This window comes from Moschus berezovskii, chromosome 22 (assembly GCF_049115385.1).
Source record: "Moschus berezovskii isolate FMDL1 chromosome 22, NW_MosBer_1.0, whole genome shotgun sequence".
Classification (NCBI taxonomy): domain Eukaryota; kingdom Metazoa; phylum Chordata; class Mammalia; order Artiodactyla; family Moschidae; genus Moschus; species Moschus berezovskii.
In genome coordinates, this window is record NC_142481.1 from 60,438,624 (window position 1) to 60,463,387 (window position 24,764).

General features: G+C 39.2%; 1 protein-coding gene across 6 annotated transcripts in view; it reads right to left on the reverse strand.

Annotated features, from left to right (window-relative positions):
• CNTNAP4 (contactin associated protein family member 4) overlaps nt 1-24,764 on the reverse strand; it is a 284,057-nt gene that overhangs the window by 1,613 nt on the left and 257,680 nt on the right. For 4 of the 6 annotated variants that reach the window (XM_088830269.1, XM_088830270.1, XM_088830272.1 and 1 more), the window contains 6 exons: nt 22,498-22,737; nt 20,782-21,006; nt 19,252-19,385; nt 18,337-18,424; nt 5,539-5,757; nt 4,806-4,877 (listed from right to left, as the gene is read on the reverse strand). In XM_088830269.1, the coding sequence (XP_088686395.1) occupies nt 4,806-4,877; nt 5,539-5,757; nt 18,337-18,424; nt 19,252-19,385; nt 20,782-21,006; nt 22,498-22,737 (978 nt within the window). The remainder of the gene's footprint in view (nt 1-4,805; nt 4,878-5,538; nt 5,758-18,336; nt 18,425-19,251; nt 19,386-20,781; nt 21,007-22,497; nt 22,738-24,764) is intronic. The other 2 variants (XM_088830271.1, XM_088830273.1) reach the window with 2 other exon arrangements.

Genomic DNA, 24,764 nt, shown 5'->3' on the forward strand with positions numbered 1-24,764 from the left:
CTGCTCTGCCAGCTTCATTTAAGAACACCCTTGATGAAGCACTAAAAATTATACATTTTGTCAAATTGTGACCTCTTGCCCTAAGACTTTCTAACATTTTGTGTGATGAAATGGAGAGTATTTGTAAAGTACTGATACTTCTGGTGCAGACTGAAGTGTGGTGGCTGTCTCCGGAAAAAAGCCAGTGTGAACATTTCAGTTGAGTTGTGAGCTGAACTAGTTACTTTTTCCTGTAAAGAACACTGTTTTTATTGGAAAGAACGACTGACAGATAAACTGCGGTTGTTTTAACTTGGATATCTGGCAGAAATTTTCTCTAAAATGAAGTAAATCTGTCACTTCAAGATAAACAACTGACAGGGCAGGATGCCAGTGATCAAAGCCAAGTTTTCAAATGAAAAGTAGAATTTGGAAAAGAAAGTAGAATCTGTCATGAGTTTGAGAGTTCCTCATACTTAGACTCTTATGGTGAAATCAGTGGCGGTGTTAACATAGTGTTTTCAGATGAAAATAAGTACAACGGAAACAGCAAGGTGGATGGAGTCTCATATCATAAAACAAGGACTCTTTGCTCTAGTTTAAAGTAGGTGTAAACAACTCTAATAACTCCAACTGAAACCAAAACTTCAAAGGTCCTCATCAGTCACAATAGACTCTCAAGTACGTGATCTGATGGGCAGATTGACTACAGCTAATAATATTGCCAGGGGCTAAGCCCACCTCATGCGACGAGTTGACTCACTGGAAAAGACTCTGATGCTAGGAAGGATTGGGGGTGGGAGGAGACGGGGACGACAGAGAATGAGATGGCTGGATGGCATCCCCGACTCGATGGACATGAGTTTGAGTGAACTCCGGGAGTTGGTGATGGACAGGGAGGCCTGGTGTGCTGTGATTCATGGGGTCGCAAAGAGTCGGACATGACTGAGCGACTGAACTAAACTGAACAGAAGCTGATTTTTACACTTATCTGAGAGGGATAGCAGAAAATTCAAAGGTCCTCATCAGTCACAATGGATTCTAGAGTACATGATCTGATGGGCAGATTGACTACAGCCAATAATATTGCTAGGGGCTAAGTCAATTTTGGGCTATGTCAGCTTTATCTGAAAGGGATAGCAATTCCTTGCTGATAGATCTAACATAAATCTGATAAGTGAATTCTGTATTGAAATCTGAAGAATTTTCTAATGGATATGATTGTTTTATTATTGTTATATTAATAAAGAATAATTGAAATCAAATATCCATTTGTTGTCATAAATTTTGCCTCTCATCTTAGAAAAGTAATGAGTTGTTATCAGCATTCTATGGCTTGGTTATAGGCCTCTGGTCTAAAGAAAGAGATCCTAAACAATTTCAATGGAGAAAGCTGATGAAGTAGGTATAGACAGGAGGCTGTGTTGCTGTGCTGTGCTGTGCTTAATCGTGTCCGACTCTTTGCAGGTCCATGGACTGTAGTCTGCCAGGCTCCTCTGCCCACATAATTTTTCAGGCAAGAATACTGGAGTAGGGTGCTATTTCCTACTCTAGCGGATCTTTCTGACCCAGGGATCAAACCCATATCTCCTGCATCTTCCGTGTCTCCTGCATCTTCCGTGTCTCCTGCATTGGCAGGTGGATTCTTTACCACCAGCACTACTTGGGAAGCCGACACAGACAGCAGGCTACTGCAGACAAAATCACGGATGGGCTCTGGAATGGGTTTGCTCCATGCATGTGATTTATCTCTTGTAATTGGAGGCAGTTTATATTCTTTGGCCACCTGATGCGAAGAACCGACTCACTGGAAAAGACCCTGATGCTGGGAAAGATTGAAGGCAGGAGGACAAGGGGACAAGAGAGGATGAGGTGGTTGAATGGCATCACCGACTCAATGAACATGAGTTTGAACATGCTCCAGGAGTTGGTGATGGGCAAGGAGGCCTGGTGTGCTGCAGTCCATGGGGTCGCAAAGAGTTGGATACGACTGAGTGACTGAACTGAATTGAATTGGAGACAGTGTTATTTCAGGGTTTGTTATGCCCAAGAAAAACCTTGATTTAACATGATATACCAGAAAAAAAAGAAAAAAGATATTATAAGTGAAATATGACCACCTGCTGCATTCTGTGACATTACGAGCTGAAGGTCTGTGTGAATGTGCTTTTATGATGAGATCACATAGCTTGCGATCTCAATCTGACTATTTATATCTGTGAAGTCTGACCAGAAACTCTCTCTAGTGTCTGAGTCACCAGTTTTAAATGTCGTATTAAATCAATTTCCCCACCTCACCCTGTTTATTTATTTGCTGTTTATAATTCAAGAAAAAGATTGCCTAAAATGTAAAACATAGGAGAATTAGCCAATTAGAATATACTTAAATGGACTAACTCATGTTACACAGTGGATGCAAGTTAAGAGTAAGAAAGCAACAGGTGAAGAAATCTACCACAATGCTAGCAGATGGAGAAACAGCTAGAGAATGGTATTCTGTGATTTAGCCAATGAATTGCATGTGATCTCAGACAAGGCCATTGGAGCTTAGATGGCCATGACCCACCACTCTGCTTCTGAAGCTCAGTCCCTGCTGTGATCAAAAGCAGGCACCACTGGATCCGGAGGCACTGGGGAGACCCTGAGCAGCAAACCTTCCATAGAATCTTGCTCTGCTCTATGCATCTGAGTCAAGTGAGAATTTCACACAAGACCTACAACTTGCTTCCATTCTAGAATAACACAGAATAACTTATAAACACACTTCTTCCTTTACTCTGCAAATCTTGCCAATAATCTTTGCCCAAAGGTATGATAAAAAGATTAAATACTTGCTCTAACTAACTTCACAATAACTCTGTATCTGCATCTCCCTATATTCATACTATATTTATCCATGTATAGAAAATATACAGTAAAAGCACCATTATTGCTGCAGAAACCAGTAATCAAGAAACCAAGCACCACACTTGGAGAGTTGGAGGACTCAGGTTTATTATGACAGCAGGCCCAGTTAACACTCCAAGCTCTGAGCCCTGAACAAAGGGGTTATGGAGTTTTTATAGGCAGACTATAGTGGTCAACACTAGCTGTTAATAGGCTGGTTTAAACTAGGGCGTTTTGCGCGTGTGGGAATAGCGGTCAAGATGGGGAAGGGAATGCCTGACCTTTACAGGGACAAGCATGATTAATCAGGTTTGCAGGGGCTGGGCAATTGCAAAGAGCAGGACAAGGCGAGTGAGATATGCTCCAGTTCCTAGTATGGTAAGTCCCCACTTTCCAAGACTACGTGACCTACATGATCCAGACTTTGCAAGGAGCAAGCTGAGTTACAGAGGCAGATCGAGCAGGTTACATAAAATTTTAACTGTTCCTCTTCATTATGAGACTGAGACAATTTGTTTGACTAGGAGTCCCAATTTGAAATGTTGAGCACATTGTATTGATAAATGGTATAACTTTAAACTTAGAGTTTTTACCATTTAATGTTTTAATGCTATATTAATATATTTATTTTAGACATGCAGATTTTAACTACCCTTCTAACAGGGTTTTAGTGTTTGTTACATGACCAGATGAGGAGCCTATTTTATGCATCTTTAATTTATATACCATTAATTTGACAAAAAATAAAACAACTGAAAAAACAATGGGGATTTTAATATTCTCACAAATATATCACAAATTTTGATCAGTACTATTCTATGTCTAAATAAAATTGTAAGTACTTAAAGGAAACTGATGTCTACATAAGTAAGGGTGTATAAAGTAGAGAACCAAATGGATCAGTTATAAGCCCACATAAGCTGCTCAAGTATATGTCTAATCATATTACTTGGCAATATAGTAAAATAACTGCTTACTTTCTATATCATTTGCAGAATATGGAGAAAAGGTGAGCCATTTAACATTTCAATAATCTGAATAATAATTTTCTGAAAACCATTAATCAGGAAGAAAATGGTTTATGTGGGGGCTTGGTCTTGAATAAATTATGTCTCAGACAATATGCTACTCTACTGCCAGGAAGATATATTTAAATTTTTTGGTGCTAATTTTTCAATTTAAAATAAGTAATAAACCACTTTTATTCCATTAGCTTAGTATTTGATAAAATGCAAATACAACTGTAATATTCATTGAGAGGAGCATCTAAACCATGAAAATAATCCACCTTATTAAGCATTAAGGCAACAATAAACACATGCTTTTAATGTTCTCAGAATTTTCCAACTTGTTACATAAATTCTTGCAGAAGTAGTAAGCTGTCCAAGAAACCAAAAAATGACACTTCCTGAAATACAATCAGAACACCCTAGGAAGTGCAGATGGCCATTATAAAGCTAAATGATATTCATTATTAGTACTATGTCCTAATGATTATCTAATACTAATACTTGAATGTGGTATTTCAGTGAAATTATCAATTATTTATACTGAAAATCTCCAAGGAAGCTGCAAATTTAGGAAGACTATATGAAAATCCAATACAAATAATAAACCACCTTCCTGACCTCAGGATCCTTGGGACATATATAGATTCTTCAGGTACTGTGTGCTCAGTGTCCGACTCTTTAGGGTCCCCATGGACCGTAGCCCGCCAGGCTCCTCTGTCCATGGAATTTCCCAGGCAGGAATACTAGAGTGGGTTGCCATTTCCTTCTTCAGGGGATCTTCTCTACCCAGGGATAGAACCTGCATCTCCTATATTGGCAGGTGGATTCTTTACCAGCAGTTCTATAGATAGTGTCTATAATGCTAAATATTCACCATTATTAACAACGATATTAAGTACTGAAGAACAGCTCATTCATGCTTTCGGTTACCTCCAATGACTGCAGAGTCATTTTTGATTGTATTAGTGAGGGGTTCTCTGTCATCTCTTGTTCCAGAATGATCTACGTTAAAGGACAAAAAAGAGGGGAATGGGTGATATAGGAGAGTAAAAAGATGACTTTTTAAAAATTCATAAACAGTTTACATCAGAACAGAATTATAGAGGTCAATGTCTATAGAGGGATGTCTGTAACTGTAAACTTATGCAATATCCACATGCAAAGGCCCATATGAATAAGGAATTGAGAATAGAGAATCTAAAAAAGAAATGGGAGAGAATCAAAGGTTAAAACCAGTTTTAAGAATCCATTCCAAATACCTATGGCTGTTTCATGTTGATGTATGGCAAAAAACAACACAAGGAAAAATGAAAATGTTAGTCTCTCAGTCTTGTCTGGCTCTGCGACCCCATGGACTGTAGCCCGTTAGACTCTGTTCATGGAATTCCCCAGGCAAGAAAACTGGAGTGGGTCGTCATTCCCTTCTCCAGGGGATCTTCCCGACCCAGAGAGCAAACCTGGGTCCCCTGCACCCCAGGCGGATTCTTTACTGTCTAAGCCACAGGGAAGCCCAACCAATACAATATTGTAATCATCCTCCAATTTAAAATAAATTAAGGAAAAAGAAATCATTTGGGAATACAGCATCACAGTAACATCAGAAGATTTTAACATTCAGTGAATACGCCGTTTGTGACTGGGTAAAGGAAAAGCCAAACGCCACCTGCAAAGGAGTGTGTCCTCTCCCTAGATGTGGCATCAGTGCCAGCCTGGGCCACACAGCTGGACTCCGTCACGTGTCCTGAGATGGTGATGGGGGCTGGGCGGCTGGGCTGCAGAGCGGCCTTCAGCGGGGCCATGTGGCTGACCTGCACAGCAGACAGACAGCCCAGAAAGCCCTGTGCACCCGCCAGCGCTGTCTCCTGGTCCACATCACTGTGTTCTGTGAAGCCAAAGAGACATGGCAGTACTGATAACACAGAAAGTGCAAACAGCCAATGCCACAGTGCAATATTCCAAGTCTTGAGGCAGCAGCAATACGTACTCAGCTATTAAATTCCTTTCGCTTTTCTCTTTATTACAAGAGATCTGTTAAGTCTTTCCACAACTACTGGTGACATATCCCAGGTTAATGAAGACAAGTGTTTAAGCATGGCTAATTAAATACATTGAGAGCTCTCTGGAAATCATTAAAGCCTCTACAAGAATAGGTCTAATAGAACTGATCTGGGTTCCTGCAGATATTACGTAAGAGGCTGTGTCTCAAAGCCGTTAGGGACTCTACTTCTTCGTGTCCAGCAGTGAAAATGTTCACCCCCGGGCTGCCTTTACTCCCTGTTTCACTGTTCACCTATCACTCAGACCGAGATAGTGTGCATCCCCTATAGCTAGATAACCCTTCCCCCCATTTTAATGAGCATTTGGTTAATACAGGACTACTGTGGGACAGAGATTGGTTTGAATGTCAAAATATTAATTCATAATTTTTTACAGCGGAGAAGATATTTCATGCTTGGCAAGCATGAAATCTAAACAAGGGGCATTAATCGTAGGTTTTTAACATTCAAATGGTATCAGCCTATGATGCATCCACCCACTCAACAAGATCATAAAACAGTAGGATTCCTCTTCCCTCTGCTGCACATATGTGGACACCAACTTTTGCATTTTGTTCTCTCTTTTTAAAGTGAAAGTGTTAGTTGCTCAGTCGTGTCCAGCTCTTTGAAACCCCAAAGACTGCAGTCCGCCGGGCTCCTCTGTCCATGGGATTTTCCAGGTAAGAATACTGGAGAGGGTAATCATTTCCTTCTCCAGGAGATCTTCCCAACTCAGGGATCAAACCCATGTGTCCTGAATTACAGGCAGATTCTTTACAGCCTGAGCCATCAGGGAAGCCCTTTTAAAAAACTAATAAAATTAATATTGTATTTGTGAATGCTTATTACATGGTAGGCACTATTCTAAGGAATTTGATTTGCATGTTTGTGTTTAACCCATACAGGGCTCCAAAATCACTGCAGAAGGTGATTGCACCCATGAAAGTAAAAGACGCTTACTCTTTGGAAGGAAAGTTATGACCAACCTAGACAGTATATTGAAAAGCAGAGACATTACTTTGTCAACAAAGGTCTGTCTAGTCAAGGCTATGGTTTTTCCAGTGGTCATGTATGGATGTGAGAGTTGGACTATAAAGAAAGCTGAGGGCCGAAGAACTGATGCTTTTGAACTGTAGTGTTGGAGAAGACTCTTGAGAGTCCCTTGGACTGCAAGGAGATCCAACCAGTCCATCCTAAAGGAGATCAGTCCTGAATATCCATTGGAAGGACTGATGCTGAAGCTGAAACTCCAATACTTTGGCCACCTCATGCGAAGAACTGACTCATTGGAGAAGACCCGAATGCTGGGAAAGATTGAGGGCAGGAGGAAAAGAAGATGACAGAGGATGAGATGGTTGGATGGCATCACCGACTCAATGGACATGGGTTTGGGTGGACTCCGGGAGTTGGCGATGGACAGGGAGGCCGGGTGTGCTGCAGTTCATGGGGTCTCAAAGAGTTGGACACGACTGAGTGACTGAACTGAACTGAACTGAGCCATGAATAACCTATTTAAGTCACACAGACAAGACTCTTTAGGTTGAGAATTTTAGTGATTTGCCTGAGGTTACTCAGTTGTTGGCCTCATGCACTGGACTCCAGGCCTGTTGGGTTCTTTTGTTTATTATTGACACATTCTTTCTTTTACTCTGCTTATATCCTCTGTGGTGCTTTTTTTTTTTTTTTTTTAATTTGAGAGCTATTCTTGGAATGACTCTGGGCAACTCAATTCTGATTGAACCTATCTTCACTATATCAAAGTTTTTGAAGAACACTTGCTTTTGCTCCATTTTCATTCACATTTTATACCTTTTAAATAAAAATACTGATTAGATATTTAGCATCATGAGTATCACACTATATTAAAACAATCTGAAAATTAGAGATTATATTACCCTCCTGTCATTCTGGGGGACACAGTATTCAGACCAAGGCATTCCAGCTCTGGAGCCTGTGTTTTTACCACCAGGATATCCTGTCTCCCTGCACAAAGAGTCCTGAGAGGCATTCTGCTACTCTGCGAGCACACAGGGGATCCTCACACCAGCACCTGTTACACAGGAGGTGCTTCATCACCTTTGTGTGTAAACCAAAGAACTAATTCAGTTCCGCCACACAGCAGCCAACCATTTGAATGGATGGAAATACATTCAAACATACATATTTTTAGAAAAAGACAGCATTCTTGCTTTGGAGTTTTGTTTTTTGTTTTTAAACTCTAACAAGAAATAAAGAGGAATATACTTTAATAGAAACATAATCAGAACAGTGCTTCTCATATTTCTTCTCCAGGGTTAAAATCTTGAATAACATGTCTCAGTTCAATTCAGTTCAGCCGCTCAGTCGTGTCTGACTCTTTGCAACCCCATGAATCACAGCACGCCAGGCCTCCCTGTCCATCACCAACTCCCGGAGTTCACTTAAACTAATGTCCATCGAGTTGGTGATGCCATCCAGCCATCTCGTTCTCTGTCTTCCCCTTCTCCTCCCGCCCTCAATCCCTCCCAGCATCAGAATCTTTTCCAGTGAGTCAACTCTTCGCATGAGGTGGCCAAAGTATTGGAGTATCAGCTTCAGCATCAGTCCTTCCAATGAACACCCAGGACTGATCTCCTTTAGAATGGACTGGTTGGATCTCATTGAAGTCCAAGGGACTCTCAAGAGTCTTCTTCAGCACCACAGTTCAAAAGCATCAATTCTTCGGCAATCAGCTTTCTTCACAGTCCAACTCTCACATCCATACATGACCACTGGAAAAACCATAGCCTTGACTAGACAAGACTTTTGTTGGCAAAGTAATATCTCTTCTCTTTAATATACTATATAGATTGGTCATAACTTTCCTTCTAAGGAGTAAGCGTCTTTTAATTTCATGGCTGCAATCAGCATCCACGGTGATTTTGGAGCCCAAAAAAATAACACGTCATAGACCTTAAAAAAAAAAAAATCTTACCTTTTGAATAACAACAACAACAGAAAATAAATAAATAAGATTCATTTCTCTGGTAAAAACTTGATATGAGGCAACTTTTAAAAATCCTATACTTTTAGACTGAAAATATCTACCTCTTATAAAATATTGTAAAAAAAAAAAAGCTTTAAGCTCTAAAATTTCAAGTGGCCAATCAATATTTGTTTTAAGAGCTAAATGTACAGGAAACACATTCCCTGCTGTTCGAGCATCTTACATTCTAGCAGGGGATATAATAAACTTGAAACAGGAAAGGATGAGAATTTTGAAGACTGATAATGCTATGAAGAAGTAAATTAGAAAGTGTGATGGAGTGGATATGGAACAGAAATTTATCTTGATGGATTAGGTGATTTTCCTGTGTGTCTGTTTTAAGGATGACTCTGCGCAGCCCTATTTTCTTAGTCATCTGTACATATTACTCCAGTGTCTTCTGGCTCTTCTTTCTTACATTTTGCCAGATTCCCTGTGATTTAGGGATTTTTTTAATCTGATTGTTCCTGCTGTGTATCTTTGCTCATCAATTATGCATAGAACATGGTGGGCCCTTTTAATCTGCAGCTTGGAAAATTCCATATGTTGAGTGTGCAACCACTGGTTCAGTTTCACCACTTTTATACTTCTGGACTGCCGAGTATTCATGCTGAACCTCCTCTGCATGAATATTAACTGCCTTTAATATTTCCTGATTTCTTTTAGGACTTGTTTTTGTGTGGGTCCATGGCTTCACTCACACAAGGAGCAATAGTTAGAACTGGACATGGAACAATGGACTGGCTCAAAATTGGGAAAGGAACATAAGAAGGGTATATACTGTCATCCTGTTTATTTAACTTCTTTGCAGAGTATGTCAGGTGAAACACTGGACTGGATGAATACCAAGCTGGAATCAAGACTGCCAGGAGAAATATCAATAACCTCAGATATGCAGATGATACCACCCTAATGGCAAAAAGTGAAGAGGAACTAAACAGCCTCTTGATGAAAGTGAAAGAGGAGAGTGAAAATCTGGCTTAAAACTCAACATTCAAAACACTAAGATCGTGGCATTCAGTTCCATCACTTCATGGCAAAAAGAAAGGGGAAAAAGAGGAAGCAGTGACAGATCTTATTTTCTTGGGCTCCAAAATCACTGCAGATGATGACTGTAGCCATAAAATTAAAAGATGCTTGCTCTTTGGAGGGAAAGCTATGACAAACCTAGACATCATATTAAAGAGCAGAGACATCACTTTGTTGACAGAGGTTCATAGAAAAACTACTGGTTTTTCCAGTAGTCACATGCAGATGTGAAAGCTGGACCATAAAGAGGCTGAGCACCAGAGAACTGATGCTTTTGAATTATGCTGCTGGAGAAGACTCTTGAGAGTCCCCTGGATTGCAAAGAGATCAAATCAGTCAACCCTAAAGGAAATCAACCCTTTATTTATTGGAAGGACTGACACTGAAGCTGAAGCTCCAATACTTTAACCACCTCATGGGAAGACCCTGTTGCTAGGAAAGATTGAAGGCCAGAAGAGAAGCAGGTGGCAGAGGATGCGATAGTTAGATAGTATCGCTGACTCAATGGATGTGAATCTGCACAAATTCTGGGAAACAGTGGAGGACAGATGAGCCTGGCGTGCCACAGTCCACGGAGACTCAAAGAATCGGACATGACTGGGCCACTGAATCACAATAACACTGCTTCATTCACTTGCTGTCCAGGGGATGATTTCAAATATCCATACAGGTAACTTTGTTTTAGTCGGGAAAATCACACTTTTAGTTTCTCAAGGTCTTTGTTTGCTTGGCTAGGATTTCCTTGCACTGCTCTTGCTAGGTTTCCCTCAGGGTGGGGTCTGTCTCCTTGGATAGCTTACTTCTGGTTATTCTGGTTTCTCTCCCATCTGACTGCTGGTGAATCAAGGGTTGTGTACAGGGTTTGTTTTTCTCATTTGCTGGTTGATTCTCCATCACTGTCTCTTCAGGTGGCTGACGACCAGAGAAGGTAGACATCCTTGTCAATGAAGCTACTGGCCAAACACCCACTCAACCTCAGGATTTATGAAACTTGACCCAAATTTCAGCATTAAGGAAGTTCTCACATTTCAGTCAAAGCAGGAATACAAGGTCCGTCTAGTCAAGGCAATGGTTTTTCCTGTGGTCATGTATGGATGTGAGAGTTGGACTGTGAAGAAGGCTGATCGCAGAAGAATTGATGCTTTTGAACTGTGGTGTTGGAGAAGACTCTTGAGAGTCCCTTATACTGCAAGGAGATCCAACCAGTCCATTCTAAAGGAGATCAATCCTGGATGTTCATTGGAGGGACTGATGCTGAAGCTGAAACTGCAATACTTTGGCCACCTCATGCGGCGAGTTGACTCACTGGAAAAGACTCTGATGCTGGGAAAGGTTGGGGGCGGGAGGAGAAGGGGATGACGGAGAATGAGATGGCTGGATGGCATCACCGACTCTGTGGACATGAGTTTGAGTGTACTCCGGGAGTTGGTGATGGACAGGGAGGCCTGGCGTGCTGTGATTCATGGGGTCGCGGAGAGTCAGACACGACTGAGCGACTGAACTGAACTGAACTGAACTGAGTTTCCAATGCTGCCTTTTCCCCACAGGGTCCAGGGATCTCTGCAAGCCAAGCATTTCTCAGGATCCACACCATTCAGGGTCTCTCCTAAGACTTCTGTAGGCTGGTCCCCAGGCTCCCTTCCAACCAGAAGCAGGGAGTCTCAGAACAAAGTCTCACTGGCAGCCTCTAGGCAATCCCATCATCTGGGCTGAACCATCAACCCCCTTGTTTCAGGAGACTCAATGGGTTGAAATTAGAAGTTGGAGAGAAAGAAACTATGGGATTTTGCAGCCATCTTCCCAGAACTGAGTCTGAATGAAGTTAGCAGTTATATTAAGTTGCTTAAAAGCAATGCCTAGCATCAGATAGCTGCACTGAGAACAGGGCTAGTACAGCCAATGAGCAAAAATATCTTTCCTCTTATCTGACTCCAGAAATATCAACAACATCTAAGTGTTAGAGCAGGACAGGTGGAGGAATTGAAGACAAATATCTCTTTACATCATTGAAATCCTGATAAGACAATTACATTCAGATCATTTCTGGTTATAAAAATCCCTAACTAACCCAGATGTTGAGGGTGATCCTGCCTGTTAAAAAATTAGCCTCGACTGTATCTTCTAACCAAGGGAATGACTTCTGCTTTTGTAAAGAAAACTTCTCCCAAAAGTTCTTAAAAAAAAATAGAGTACCAAGGAATTAAAATTAGTTTGAAGCACTTTTCTGTTTATTACCAGAGAGAGGAAACTGTTTCTGGAAAGGATATGAAATAAATGAAGAACAATTAAAACCAGAAGTGCTGCATGAAACTTCTTGTGGCCCTCAAAACAACAATAACAACAAAACAAAACACCTCAAAACAAACCTAAGCAGTTTGACCATACCTATGGAAATGGAGTCATCTTAAGAAAGGATCTCAAGGCCTTTAATCCATAAAGATAAAGAAAGCTTGCCAGAAAATGGTGCAGTGACTCAGTGCTAAAACCCAGCAGGATATTTTTACCATCACAGGCAAGTACAACTAGGATGTAACAATGACAAAAGTTAACGGAAGAGGAAAATGGCAAAGCAGACAGCAAATACAGTATAGATAATGTCAGCTTTTCATAAAAGGTATTTATATGCCAACCAAGCCTACTGCTCTGAGATACAACCTTGAGAACTGATTAATGTAAAAGCTATTTATAGTGAGGCATCTCGGGGTAACCTGAGCTTCTCTTTTGCTTTCAGCACGACCTGTCTCATTGGAAGTGTCATTTGACTGGACCTTTACAAAATCACAGTGTCCTTAAGTAACTGAATTAAACTTTCTTATGTACCCCTGGGCTTTGAAGCAGGTTTGACATAAAACATCCCCGTGACTGAGGTCTGTTCCTGAGCTCTTCTGAGGAGGTGCAGTAGACATCCTCTTCCCTCTGACCGCACACTTTATTTACCTCTGGCCCAGGTCTCCACTGCAGAAACCTGAGTTACTTCCTGGCTCCACAGTCTCATAAGAGATAAATGATCCCCACTGTCACTGTCTTTATATATACCAAAGCTACTGCTTGCGATGAGGGAAAACATCTTCAGACTAAGAAAACCCTCCTAACATAAAAAACAAATCTGTAAACAAACAAACAAAAAAAGAACTCAGAACTAAAGTTAATGAGTTTGGATAACCAAAGCCAATGTAATGCAGCCTATTACTTTTTCGAGGAAGATGGACCCAGTTTATCTGATGCAACCTGATTCTTCCCACCAAGATGTACCAACCGGCTTCTGCTGTCAGTACTCTTGCACCATGACATTTCACACATACAAAAGTCATAAGTAGTCCCTGTAAACATCACTCAGCCTCTGAACAGCAATTTTCAATCATTTTGCAACAGGTTAAATTATGTTATTATTCAAAATGTGGGCACATTATGCTATGAGAGGTTTTTATGCAATTTCAAGAGTATGTAACAATCTTAATGGAGATTTTTTTTTCCATGCAGTGGAATTGTGACCCAATAAATGCTTAATGAATTAGCCAAACAACTTTATACCTGCATATTTCCTTTGATTAATTACATCGTGGAGAGATGTCTTTTTCTGTAATCTTTGCTTAAGTAGGTCTCTTAAAGGAGCTGATTGAGGAATCATTCACTTTGGCCTCAGGAGTTAATACATTTTGAACACACTTAACAAAGAAATGACATCAGACTGTCTGCCTCTTCAGAAGGAAGAAAAGAAATGCAGGAAGTGCTTTCTCTCTGTCCTCATCTCTACAAATGGGAGTGGACTGTAGGAACGATTTTTAGCTCCAGTCATCGTTAACAAGCATCACTAGCAGTTCTCAAGCAAGGAGGATGATTTAGAGGAAGCAGTATCTTACTCTGATGACATGGAAACCATCTCCAGCCCTCGGTTATACTTAACAGACAACACGAGCAGAATTCACATTCCGCTGCCCTTGCTCTGACAGAGCTGTAGACCTTGGGCTGGCCGGACCCGTGCCTCTGTTGTGTCTGTGCCCACTCTCCACCCCGAAGGTCCTGTATCCGGACTCCTGTCAATTGCATCGTCTCCCTCTCTCATCTGTCAATGCCTGGTCTTTAATAAATTCACTCACACAGTACTGTAAGGCCCTGATCGTGGTTTTATTTTTTACTTATTCCTGGTGCAGGTACATTTTCAAGCACATCAGTAAACTAAAGAAATAAAACAATTGCTTTCTCCTTTTTATTTTAGAAATTATTTGAGTTTTATCACTGTCTGAGGGTTTCTAGGTTTTGGCAGCTGATATATAATTTGGGATTTGGGGTTTTGGCTTCTATCATTTGCTTTCCATTGAAGTGTAAGTAGAGCTCTGTTTTATGATGTTTAACAGCCAAATCCTTGTCAACGGCGCACACTTGCCCATCCCACCTGGAGCACGTACTTGTGATTATATGTGCTTCTGACAAAATCCCAGTGTCTACCTTATCATTTGCACTATAATTAAAACCAGATGAAACATTTCAACATCATGAGTGTTCTCTGCTTTTAGAATATGACACTTCTGATTAATGCTCGTGTATCATGATGAGGATAAAGGCTGTTTTTAAGTTTCTAGGTATGGCCAATTCAAAATGATATAGCTGTATCTCGAAATGACTGAAGCCATGATAATGAGAAGTCATTCTTCAGAAGTACTGAAGATGGTCTATATCTGAATTATCAAAATACTAAAAAATCAACCTGATGAATACAAAAAGTGATTTTAAAGTAGACTTTTTTATTTTTTTGCTCCAAATGGTACTTCTCTTTTAAAATAAACCCTCCATTATCTTAAGAGACATTTCACGATATATTTACCTGGCTCACATATTTTCCTCACCTCTGTGCTCTGAAGTGAGTTTTACATAAAGGATTCCTGACACATTGAGATTGTTCTCAAAGCTCTTCATCAGGGTAAGTGGATGTCCGTTCCTGGCTGACTATAGACTTTATTTATATCTGGCCTAAATCCCACCACAGTGATCCAAGAGCACTTCCTGGCTCTGTGGCCTCAGTAGAGAGAAATGATCTTTAATGGTCATCAATCACCTTCAATATACAAAAGTTACTGCTCAGGATGAGTGCAAATAATCATCCAGTTTTTACTCAAATAAATCATAAATCTATCCTAGCATATTAAAGTATCCAGACATAGAATCCAGAGCTTCACTTTATAGTGAATTCTGAATATGAAAAGCAAATGCAATGTACTTTATTGAATATAGGAGTGTCTGAATTGAGCTGCTTTGGCAAAGGGCTTGTTCTTCCCACTCCAGCTTCCAACTACTACTGACTATTATTGCCAAAGTTACTGCATCCTCAAATATTTTAAGTATAGTAGGGAGTTAGAGATGGTTTTCATGTCATCACAATACAGATTGATATGATTTCTAAAATTTACCCTCCTTTCAACATCTGCTAGTAATATTGATTAATAGTGACAATGATCCAAAATTATTCCCTTGATTCTTCCTAAGTGTAAGGAATGAGTATGGAAAACAGGGGAAGAATGCCCTTTATTTCTGGGGTCCATCTGAAATGGCAGTGGATGGTTATATCCTTGAGTCTTTGGTTGAAAATGTAGGCAAATGACAACTCTAAAAAAGTTGGTTAATGTTCATTTTCTGCTCCCTTAAAAGAAATATTCAGATATTACAAAATGATGTAAATATTTTACTATTTTTTTTGGCTGTACCACGCAGCTTTCAAGATCTCAGTTCCCTGACAGAGACTGAATCCAGGGCCATGGCAGTGAGAGCACTGAGTCCTAACCACTGGGCCACAAGGGGAGTTCCACGGTATTTTAACTTACTTTACTTTGGAGGATAATTGGGAGCTACTTTATCCCAAGCAACTTAGGGTATACTACACTCAATTAGATACACAGGAACACTGTGTATTATGATTATCTGTATGCCTGCTAACCATAAATTCTGTGAGGGCAGATACAATGTCTGTCTGCCTTGCTGAGTGGCACCCCCTATGTTCACAACAGGTGATCACAACGTATGTGCTAAATGAATAAGGGAACCAAAAGGGCTTATAAAAATGAAAACCATAGTTGGTTAGCATGAAGCCATGAGAATGTGCCTTGCAGAACTCCAAGTGGGTGAGAGGAATTGACTGAGGGCCCCAGGTGCTGGGCTCTGAAACTCATCCTCATGCTTGGGCCAGGGCCTTGCTTCCCACGGCTGTTTCCAAGCAAGAGTTGACCACAGCAGGGACTCAAAGGCACATCCACCCTCTGGAGACACGATACTCCTCTGGTGGCTGACAAACTCGGCTCCCCCACAAAGCTGAAGTCCAGGATGCTTCTAACTTTCCCTCCCTCTCTCCTTCACTGGAAGGCAGGCTTGCATGCAGTCTTGACAAGCTCTCTCTGCATGTTCTCTTTCACAAGTGTCCCCTTGATAAAACCCTCACGTGGTTAATTTTGTCTTGACAATGGCTTCTTGGAGGACTGCGACTAACAAAGAAACCTCAAGATTGAGCAACTCTCAAAACGAATAGCTCCATTTTAGCATCTATTTTTACCATAAATTAATGTAGCATATTAAAATGTAATAATATACTACATAACATTTTGTTGTAAATGCATACATATACCACACCATATGACCATAAATTATTAGTCTTCTTTGAATTACACATTATTTGAACGCAATGTTAGTCTTTGGTCAAGATTCACAACCTAGGATATCAATAAATTCATACTTCCATTTTTAGGAGAATGAATTGATTCACACTCTAAAGTTCACTGCTGAGCTTGGACTTTAATCTTATTTTTCAGCATAAGTGATATGAGTTTCAATAATATGCTATTCTTGAGTAAAAACATTAACATCTTTAATTCCTTACTAATCTGCACTATTCATTATAAAAAGGGAAACAAGTATCTATATAATGAAAGTTATTATTCTACTGTTTGATTAATACAATCTTCTTCATAGAATGCAGGTCAGTTTCCCAATTGTTTTATAATATATTTAACATATTTCTATTCACACAAAGTATTTTTATCAGCAAATCTGGCATTAAGTTTGAAGATGCTATTTCTTTAAAAATATGATTTAATCAACATTATGCATAGTTTTAGAATTTTTAATCTTTTAATTTTACATTTTTTTGTAAAATGCCTCAACCCAGGCCCTGCTAGACTGAGGAACTCTTGAAATAGAAATTTATTATAATTATAATTATTTGATCTTTTTTATTATTGTAGTTGAATTTATGTGATTTATGGTATGAAACCACTTGGGATTTTCCAGTTAAGCTTCCAGATACCTAAGTAGTACTTTACACATATATTTCATGTCCATGCTAGCATACTAGAAGAACAATTCAATTCCTATTTCCCTTATGTGTTTGGAGAATAAGAGCATACAACATTGGCGCTTGTTACAATGCTAGAAAGACTATAAATATTTGTAAACTGAAGTATTAACCTCAGAGCCAATATTTGATCATTCACCCACAGGCTTAATCAAGCATTCTCAAGATTCTAACATTATGTACAGGGAATGTAAGAAATGATATATCAAGGTACAAGAACCTGAAAAGGTCAAAAAATAAAATATTTCATTTACTATCTTGGACAAAATATTTCAGGTTAATGTCAAATATCAAACTAGGGATGAAAACCAGACTACAGGAAGTCCTCCAACCTCACATTTATACCTAAAAAGAAAATCTCTTTTAAAATTTATTGCCCCTGTTTCCATTTAGTCTTTGTTGGCAAGTATTTAAAAAGCACGCATGTTTTGATGCTAAAATGGCAAGAGTATGTTTCTATTCCCATTCTATTATCAGAGGTAACTGGTGGATAGAAATAAGAATTATAAGGCATTTAGACAGACACTGGGTTATATTATAAGTCAGCAGGAGTAGCTGACCACTGCTTTCAACAAAGCAGACAGGATCCAGGTCACAACCTGAAGCGTATTCACTAACCAGCAGAATGGCAATTGCTTTCTCCTCCATATTCTTCTGACCTAATCCTAGTGCTATCATTAGATTATGGTTTATATGTTTGGCAGCTGATTGATATACAGTGTGTTATTTATACCTTTATTATTTGATATTTTTGAAGTGTGAGGCCATGTTTCATTATGCTGGACTGACATAGGGCAGACACCAGCACGGTTACTATTCAAGGAGGATGCTTGCTCATCTTACAAAATGTCCCAGCTCACAATCACACACACCCCTGAGAAAGTACAGTTTCTGCCTTGATTATCATTCACTTCACAACTGAAATAAAGCAAGCGGTTTCTTTTGGCATGATGAATTTGTGTGTTGTGTGTGTGTGTGTGTGTGCATCTGGAACATGACTCTTCTGGTCCATGTTTATGCATCATGATTAGGCAAAGGGCCATTCCTTTTACTTACCTATAATCCTGCCCAGTACAAGGGATCTGACTGCACTGAGTTCTGTACCTGATGCCAGGTGGACTTGCCTCCTCAAGCTCTCATCAATCTACAAAATTGTTACATGATATGCAAATATCCACATGGATGTTGTCATTGAGGACAGGAAGCAAAGGAAGGCAAAAGAAAATGATAAAATAGGCAATTGTTAATGTGGCCCAAAAATTAGAAACAGAGTTTAAAGTCAGTCATTTACACAGGTGAATATTATTTTCTAAACTGCTTCTACGCTACACTCAGATACCAGTGCACCCTACCTCTATCCCCTTATGTCACTTTATTTTTCTCCACTGTGTAAGACATTCAAATGGAGAAAACCAACAAAAAGATACAAGTTATCTTCATCTTGATATTTTTACTTAGCTGGGTATTTTTACTTGAGTCATTCAGCTAAGAAACTTTCCTCTATCTAGAGGGCTGAAACATATGTGTTTTTCTTCAAAAGCTGGTAGAGTGAATAATTCAACTTCCTCTGCTATAATTCACATCATTTTAAAATTCATTCTGAAATTGTGATCATTAATTTCTGTGCAAGAAATATGGCTGCAAGTACAACCATCTGAAGTAAACTCGTTTCATTAGAGTAGCAACAGTTCTGCCAATAGTAGATTATGCTAAACTAAAAAGCATTTCCCACATGAGTAAAGTAAAACGAATAGGAAAGGTTGGCAATTTTAAGTATCAAATACTATTAATCTCTTAAACAGAATCCTATTGCTAAAAAAACTGAACATATTTGATGGTCTATGATCTGTATAAGGGTGGCACTGAAAGAATGACTTTATTTAATCTATTCACTATCCAATTTCTGCTGAAGGTCCGTCATGCTGGGGAGCTTAATTGTAACCATTGCTTCTGTTGTATTTTCTCTATTACCTCCACAAAGACCACTGCTTCTTCTCTGTTAATCTTTACATGGTGAAGTTGCCCATCGGCCATGTTTTTGAAATCAAAGTTAACAACATCGGGTTCTTGATACCTATTTAGCTTGTACCTTATCTGCAAACTTCCTAAAGTAGAGGGGAAAAGTCATAGTTTAGTTAAAATTGTATTTTTAAAAACTCCTTTAAAAAAAACGCAGAGTCCCTTTTTGTTAGTTACTAATTCCTGGGGAAGAAGTCACAACAGTTCATTTGGCTGTACACTTTCATCATAATTCCTAGAAGTCAGTTTCCATGTGAAATTACACTATTTTCCCAAAATTAAGAGCAAATATGCTGCAAATAAGCAGGCACTTTCTTGCAAATATTTGTCAAATATGTAATTAAGCATATGCAAATCTTTGTACTAGCCTCTGACTTAAAAAAATAAGGTTTAATATATTGTGAAATGCCAAACTACTGTGGAATATGGCAGTAACTTTCTGTTTCTGTAATTCATCTTTCAAAAAATATGCCTGCCATTCCTTAAATGCAACTGATTAATGAAAGTATTACTATCAAATACAGTTTTACTAAAGATAAGGAATATTTTTCAAGTCATGGTTATAGAGTTTGGAATGAAATTAGGGTGAGATGAATAGTTTTAAGCCAAACTTACTATTAGAGTTAATACTACTCATTTAATTGCCTGCAAAGATGTCAGTAAATCTACTTCACAAGATATCTTTCAGTTTAACAAATATATGTAGATAAACTTCAAGCTCAAAATATATGCGGTAAGAAGGATTATACTTATTGAACAATATTTTTTTTTAATTTGGTATTCAGTGCCCTTGGGCCATATTTGATTTACTTGAAATGATATATCTGCATGTTTGTATGTTCCTTTGTTTTCCTCACCCAGACAATTTATTCGTAAAAATTTTTATCTCTAACCCAGATAAAGGGATGAGAACAACAACAGTAAGTGGGTATCTGTAGCACACACGTCCTAAACCACACACCATTATCCTGCATTGATGTGCTAGCATTACCCATGACTACTTTAATGCTGAAAATCAGAACCAAGAGATTATTTTATGGACATTTTCTTATACATAATGCTAATTGGTTAACATTCTCTCAAAACTTCTCTATTTCAATTTGAAGGAAATATTTGTTATGTACAAACAGGCATTTTATTTCAAAATGAACCAAAAAATTGGTACTAACAATCACATGAAACAGTAAAGATTTTCTAGCAATAATAAAATATAATAAATAGTTTATCTACACAAATCAAAAATTCATATAGAATATGTTAAATTACCAAAGCTATAAGGCTATAAGGACATTTTAAGTATTTTAAATAATCTTTTCAGATTAAATTTACAGGACAGCACTGAAAAAACAAAACTGAACACATCAAACAGGCACATTTATTTTTTTCCTGTTCGTAGTTTGAGAAGCAAGAACATGAGAAGTATCCATATTATTACGGATCTAATGCTCTGATACTATTTTCTCTCATCTGAACAGCACTCACCATTTTTGGCGATGATAACTGAAAGGTACTCTTTATAAAAGGAACTCAGATAGAGCAGCAGGCTTGGCGTCTGTGTTGTGCGGAAGCTAAGCTTGATCGTTTCCCTACTCAGCCTGGTATCACCATGAAACGAAGCCGCGTGGGAGCTGGAATTCTTACTTAAGGAGTAATTTTCTTGAAAATTGTAAATCACAGATGAGCCAGATCCAAAATAGGCAGAAATCTCTGAAATGATAAGCACATTATATGTTAAAAAAAATTGAAGAACAAGGATTGTTCAGTGGTCTCAGTTATGATACTTTTCAAATTTAAAAAATAACTATTCAAATTTTTAAAAATCATTTTACTTACATAAATGATTTTAATACTTAGGATTTATTCATTTGGGATTAGTATTTATTAATTTAAGATTAATATCCTAAATTCATACACACACATACCCCCCAAATGTATTTGTATAAAAATGAAGAGGATGGTGGAAGGGGCAACTAGTTTGGGATTCCCAAACTCTTCCCTTCCTCACTATGCAGGGCAGTTGTTGAATGTGAGCTGCAGGTGATGTGCATGGATAATGTAGCAACATCTCCACTCAGTGCTTTAGGGGTTTTGTCTGCTTGTTTTATTTTTACTATTTATAATATTCATTGTAAATCCTATATACTATGTGGATGCAGAATAACATTCCCGATTACACTTTGCAAGATGACCTAGAAATCATTTAGATTCAGAAAATGAAGACATGCTCTTGTAAAGACACGGTCTTAGTTATAATTTTAAGCAGGAGAATTATCGAAATGCAGAAGCAGTGGTTGATTACCCAAGGTTGATTTTAAACGATTCCTGATAGAAAGTAGATGATTTGAAGAGTTCATTTTGGCCAACTTTCCTTTAAATAATCCCAAATGTTTTCATTGCAAAGCAGGGATTGCTTCAATTTGAGGCCAATTTTCGTTAGTCTCCTTCAGGTAAAGGTTCAGTAGTCCAGAAACACTTAAGTAAAGCAATTGAATTAAACTGGATGACAATTTTCTATGAGGAACTATGAAGGTGTAGCAAATGTTTGTCTATTCACAGAAGCCTGTTCAGAACACTAAGTGCTACACTCAGCTTTTCCGTTCTTCAATGACGTGGATCAGTGAACAAGACCAACTGAAAAATGGCCCACTGTTTCATTTCACCAACAGAAAGTCGGCATTTCACAGAACACAATGCCAGAGTATCTCTATTTTGTTACACATCGATGCTCAATGGAAAAGTTATTTCTAGTCCTGTTTGCTAAATAACATTTGTTTGCTCAAACAACAAGGCTTCCCAAATGTCTTTGCATGGCTGGCCATCTTCAAAAATAACAACAATGCTTATAACGATTTTAAAAATGAGAACTGCGCCCATTGGACTGGCTGTTGACACCTATATTATTTAAGAGCATTAACTGTAGATAGGAAAGAGCAGAGGGGGCAGCTGACGCTTTATACCACTAGAGGCGACTATTAGAAGGCTTATCATTAAAAGACACAATTTTTAAAGAACTGAGGCAAATATTTAAGTAATGAAATGTCATGGGCATAAAATGGGCAATTTGCCCCCCGCCACACCAACAAATGTTCAGGAATGGAAATATTTTTGTTTTAAATAAAGCTACAAAGAAAAGAACCGCTGGAGGTTTTATTCATGTTGGGTCAGTCTTGCTGTTGGGGGGACGCGTGTCACACTCACCGTCTGAGCAGAAGGGCCCCGCGTAGGCGGAGGAGGTGCAGTCACAGGAGAACCCGCTGGGCTTCTCCCTGCACATGCCCCCGTGGTGGCACAACCTCCCGTAACTGCTGCAGTGTCCTCTGCAACCCGGCTCCACTCCCGGGGTCACCCTGGCTCTTTCTTCCAGGTCCAGGGCCTCTCCGTTCAACTGCAGAGACCGGATGCAACCCAGGAAGCCCCTCTGTCTGGTGGCTGTTCCACCTACAAGGGAAATACTGCGCATGCGGACATGTTCCAAGGTGTTTTGTTCAGGATTTTAAGACCAAGCAAGACTGAGGCCTCAGAGAGACAAAAATCGTGGCCTTAACAGAGAACGGCTGGAGTCGGAAGGGTCTGTATGCTTTTGGAAGCACGATTTGTGACAAAATATTATTAAAAGAATTCAGAAAGATGAAATTCATTGATTTGTTTTTTTCCCCCCAAAGGCTGAATTTGTTACAGGTTTGTTTTCTAAAAGAGATTTATAAAACTTTAAATTGGAGACTTTTAAAATCAGTCTTTAAAATAAAAGAACAAATTAAAGGCTCTATTTCACTTTCATTCAAAATAACAGTGATATGTATTGATATTCCTATTTTTTCTTGCAATTTTTAAAAAGCATATATTTGTGGGTGGAGGAGGGCACGGCAACCCACTCCAATATTCTTGCCTGGAGAATCCCATGGACAGAGGAGCCTGGTGGGCTCCCCTGCAGTCACAAGGGGTCACAAAGACTTGGACAGGACTGAAGCTTCTTAGCACGCATGCAGGCACCACACACGTGGTTGTCCTTCATATTGAAACCTGATCCTGATGCGGGGACAGCTTTCATTAGTGAGAATTATGAAGGAAGCCTTGAGTTCTTCTAACTTGACTGTGCATTTATGTGATCTTCTGGTCATTATCCTTTAAACAAAATACACAGCATCAGATTGAGCACCAGAGTACTTGGTTTTTTTTGGGTGTTTTCCCAGTGAATATTTTTCAAGTGTTGGACCAGTGCTTATTGTTGTGGAAAGATTCTCAACAATACTGGGGAAGTGGATTAATGGAGACACATAGTGTTGTAACACTTACTGAATGATAGATAACAACACGCACTTAGCAAGCCGCCCTTGAAGAGACTTTAAGAGTTTGGGAAGAATCAGACCCTGCTATCCGAAGGCAGCAGAGGAGGGAATGGCAACCCACTCCAGTATCCTTGCCTGGAGAATTCCATGGACAGGGGAGCCTGGTGGGCTATAGCACATGGGATCGCAAAGAGTTGGACACAACTGAGTGGCTAACACACATACACATCCTAAGGCAGAGGTTCTCAAACATCAGGAATATGAGTATCTCATGGAAAGGCTTCTTAAAAATACAGGCTTAGGCTCCCCCAAAATTACTGATTGTGGTAGGCCAGACATTAGGCTGTGAATCAGACTGAGACAGTCACCTGACTCCCATATATAAAGCATCATCTTAATGGGAATGAAACCTCTGAGTACACTTGGACATACATCGGTGCCTAGTAATATCAATAAATAAAAGCTCAGAACTTGAAATAGGAAAATAGTGTCCTAATATAAATAATCTGGGTGATTTACCCATAAACACTTAGATGTTCTTGGAACCTCTGAAAAGGAGATTCATCTTTTGAACAGATGATGTTCTCTCACCACCAGGACTGTATACTTGCTCCATATCTGTTCTCTCTTCCTAAAATGTGTTCACTCCCTCCTCCCTCACTTCATCTAGCGAGTTCCTAATCTAGCCCCATTTATGTAAGTTCTCCTTATTCTCGGAGATTAGACAGGTGGACTTTTTTTTTTTATTTTAGAACCAGAAATTTTCCAGAAAGACCCTACACAAATATGCCTTTGTCATCATCCAGCAAGCTTTACATTTGAACAATTTACTTTGTATAGTATCGGTGTCTCTCCATCAAAATACACATTTAGTTAGGGCTATTTCAATCACACCGAAACCCCAGCACACAGAACAGCACCTGACACATAATCTGTCGTTGTTCAGTCAACTCTTTGTGACCTCATGGACTGCAGCATGCCAGCTCCCTTGTCCTTCACTAGATCACACATAATAGCATTGCAATAACTATTTATAACTACAGCTAAATGAACATTAGTCATAACTAAGTATTAATACTCAATTTACTGTGAATAATCAACACACTCATTCATTAAACCAATGGTAGTAGCATCTGTGAGCACGGTGTTTCAAAAGTTGAAGAGAGGTACATTTCCTCA